Source organism: Acanthaster planci, linkage group LG04, assembly GCF_054643075.1.
Source record: "Acanthaster planci isolate LZ-2023a linkage group LG04, COTS_SCS, whole genome shotgun sequence".
Classification (NCBI taxonomy): Eukaryota; Metazoa; Echinodermata; class Asteroidea; order Valvatida; family Acanthasteridae; genus Acanthaster; species Acanthaster planci.
This window is the reverse complement of record NC_141780.1, coordinates 12,334,200-12,337,112: the sequence shown is the minus strand read 5'-3', so window position 1 is coordinate 12,337,112 and position 2,913 is coordinate 12,334,200. Positions and strand designations below refer to the sequence as shown.

At 39.1% G+C, this 2,913-nt stretch overlaps 1 protein-coding gene across 1 annotated transcript in view; it reads right to left on the bottom strand.

The window, feature by feature from the left end:
• LOC110984906 (scavenger receptor cysteine-rich domain-containing protein DMBT1-like) overlaps positions 1-2,549 on the bottom strand; it is a 9,258-nt gene extending 6,709 nt beyond the window's left edge. Inside the window, exons 1-2 of the mRNA XM_022245535.2 lie at positions 2,292-2,549; positions 798-869 (exon numbers count right to left, since the gene is read on the bottom strand). Of these exons, the coding sequence (XP_022101227.2) occupies positions 798-869; positions 2,292-2,385 (166 nt within the window). The 5' untranslated portion in view covers positions 2,386-2,549. The remainder of the gene's footprint in view (positions 1-797; positions 870-2,291) is intronic.
• Positions 2,550-2,913: the final 364 nt, after the last annotated feature.

Sequence of the window (2,913 nt, the reverse complement as noted above, 5' to 3'; positions counted from 1 at the left end):
GATGTGATTACATTTGACCTTGATTTTGTTTCCAGCAAAGAAGAAAGGTTGGTGACTACAAAACCTTTTATACAAAATGTACATACATACGACTAAACAGACGCATAATTAATGGAATTGCAGGGTGGTTAAATCGGGATGGTGAACATGTTTGACCATAGCTTGGCCTGATATTGAATTACAAAAGTATCCCTAAATCCACTTTTATTTACCAAATGTTTTTAAAGTCTAATTTTGTACTTGAACCTAAACGGGAAGAAAATTTTATTTTGGGACAGAAAAAAAGGATAAGCCAGGCCATTACAATACCGGGGTTCTTATATAACGCTTTTAACTAAGATTATTACCCCTATTCACTGGGCCAATGAAACATTCCAAATACTATCTCAGCTCCTTGAGGAGTATACAGCTCGACGCTGCCATTTCGGCATAAAGCGGCTAGTTCAACCTTATAGATCAGCCTGTCATAAAACAATGAACCCAAATAAAGATTACCCAACAAGTGCATACGCACAATTCGCCTTTTTCTTTTAAGCAATTCTTATGTCCGGTGATTTCTTGTGTTGTAGTTTGCTGAAAAATCTTCTTTGGGAAACTCCTAGATGAGAGGTTTTGCTGGTGTTAGCAAGTATGGATCTTTTAGCATTGGGAGAATAGTGGAAAGTCTGAATTGTAATTAGGACGTCCCTGTGGCAAGAGTATCCTTCCCTCAACCAATCCTCGCTAACAAGTGGAAATGGAAGACACACTCATTGAAGTTAACTTATTGCTAACTGTTTAAGGTTGCGTCTTTTTACCGGATATGTGTGATGTCCTCGAGTAGTCTTGTGACGTCACGGCTTCCCTGACAGGATGGGCCAAGCAGCATTCTAAAATTAATATTAATCAGCATGACACTACTGTTTACCCATCCGTCATCGTTATATACATATACATCTTTGAAAACATAAAGAAGAAACATGCCCCGGAATCTCATGCAAATTGGCCGAGCACATTCTGATCTAGTAAATAAACAATATGGCAAATAAACAATAATCGCGGTTTAATCAAGCGTCGAAATTGTAATAAAAGGTAAAGAGCTTCTTTTTCGGGATGTTCTATTTAAACACACCCTTAGGAGCAAGGGAAGTTCTTTATACTAATTTATTAACCCAGATATCAGACACACAAATACATTTCATTGTCTTCCCAAGGTTTGTCCAAGATAAAGGCAAAATTGTATTTTCCCTAATAGGGATAAGTATACTTATAGTGAAGTCAGGATGTCAAAACATTAAGTGTGCACTGAGAAGAGGGCACAGAACAAAAAAGGAAAAGGAGACAGGGGAAAAATTGCTGGTTTCCTTGAAACACCTCTTTGTCATTGGTCTTTCATCACTGTGTTACTGTGAGGCCCCCCCCCCCCAAGATTGTTCATCCTTCCTGGCGACGCCTTGCACCAGGGCGGGTTCACGCGTTTTGCAGCAGCACAGCACCAGTGTTCAGGGACCCTTGGTCTGGATACCATTACAATTTTTATGGAGCTGGTTAACTCTAGAACTCTGCATCCCTCGTTGCTGCTAAGTATTAGCAACTGGGGTATTTATTAGCTACTTTGAAATTTTCTTGAAATCGAAAGTTCTTAGAAAGACCCCAAAACGTTCAAAAATAATTTAATACTTCGGAATATAGATGGGTATGTGTTTTGTGGCAAACTGTGGTATTTATCGTGGCTCCTCAGATTTTTCGAAAGCTCCTGAAATTTTTATAGGCCTTAGGCCATTAAATGCGGCCTACTACGCATAGACAGGAAAGTACAAAGTGACATGGTATGTACAAAGTGACATGTAACAATGACCTGTTGGACTGATTAGCCTCAAAATTACTCAGACAACACGACAACATGCATGCGTTCTTTTCATTACGTTTTGCCTGGCAGATGCAAACGGTTGCTTTTAAAAATGGAACTAATACGGGAGAAGGCTTAATATACAGCTGAGCACCTAAATTTTTTCATTAGTTGGTCATAAATTAAATAGAGTCAACTGTTTCGGGAGAGCACCTTCAGAAAACACTGATCTTATACCAACATTTCGATAAAGAACAGGAGGTTTTTTAACACAATCACTTGTTATGTTTATTAAACGATGATCCAGAGAATGAAGTTACATCATTCATTAGAAATTGAAGTTTTAGTTCATGTCATAAACAATCGGCTTCGGAGCTGTTAAATAATTTTTACTCACGAAAAAGTCAATTTACATGAAAAGCCAGTTCTTGAATCACTCAATAACGAAATCGTTTATACGTACGTAAAGACGCAATAAAATTAAGCGTAGCCGTCAACGCCAGTGTAGCTTGAGAGCCACGAGCGAAAGCCATTGTTGAAGGTAGAAGAAAGTACATGTAGTTCCCCAGAATTCTAACTCGAATGACGTCTTCTGGTATGATGCTTACAGCAGGTCAGGCAAGATATGAACCAATAAGGGTTGTTAAGACCCTTTATATTAAGGTGCTTGTCATCCAGGGTAGGGGCATGTAGGCGTAATACTGATCCCTACGACGCGTGAGCAATGATTCCTGGCCGTAGGCCGTCCTCGAAAAAGTGTGCTTGGAATTGATTCCTCGAAGTATTATGGCTCAGGTTTTGGCTTTGGGCCACGCGTGCACAACGTACATTTCAACCAATGTTCAAGGACATCATGAGCAATTCAATTCATTCCATAGTTACCTTCATATCTTCACTGGTGACGCATTTCTTGGCAACGGGATATACAAGCAAATTATAATGAACTTCATACGTCCAGGGAGCAAATGTTCAAAGATCCTTAATCCCACTGTTACTTTGACATTGTTGGTACATCAACATCTGCCGATGACTTTGCAGTATTGTGTCGGTAATTCACCTGCAAACTTATCATAAATTTATATTTA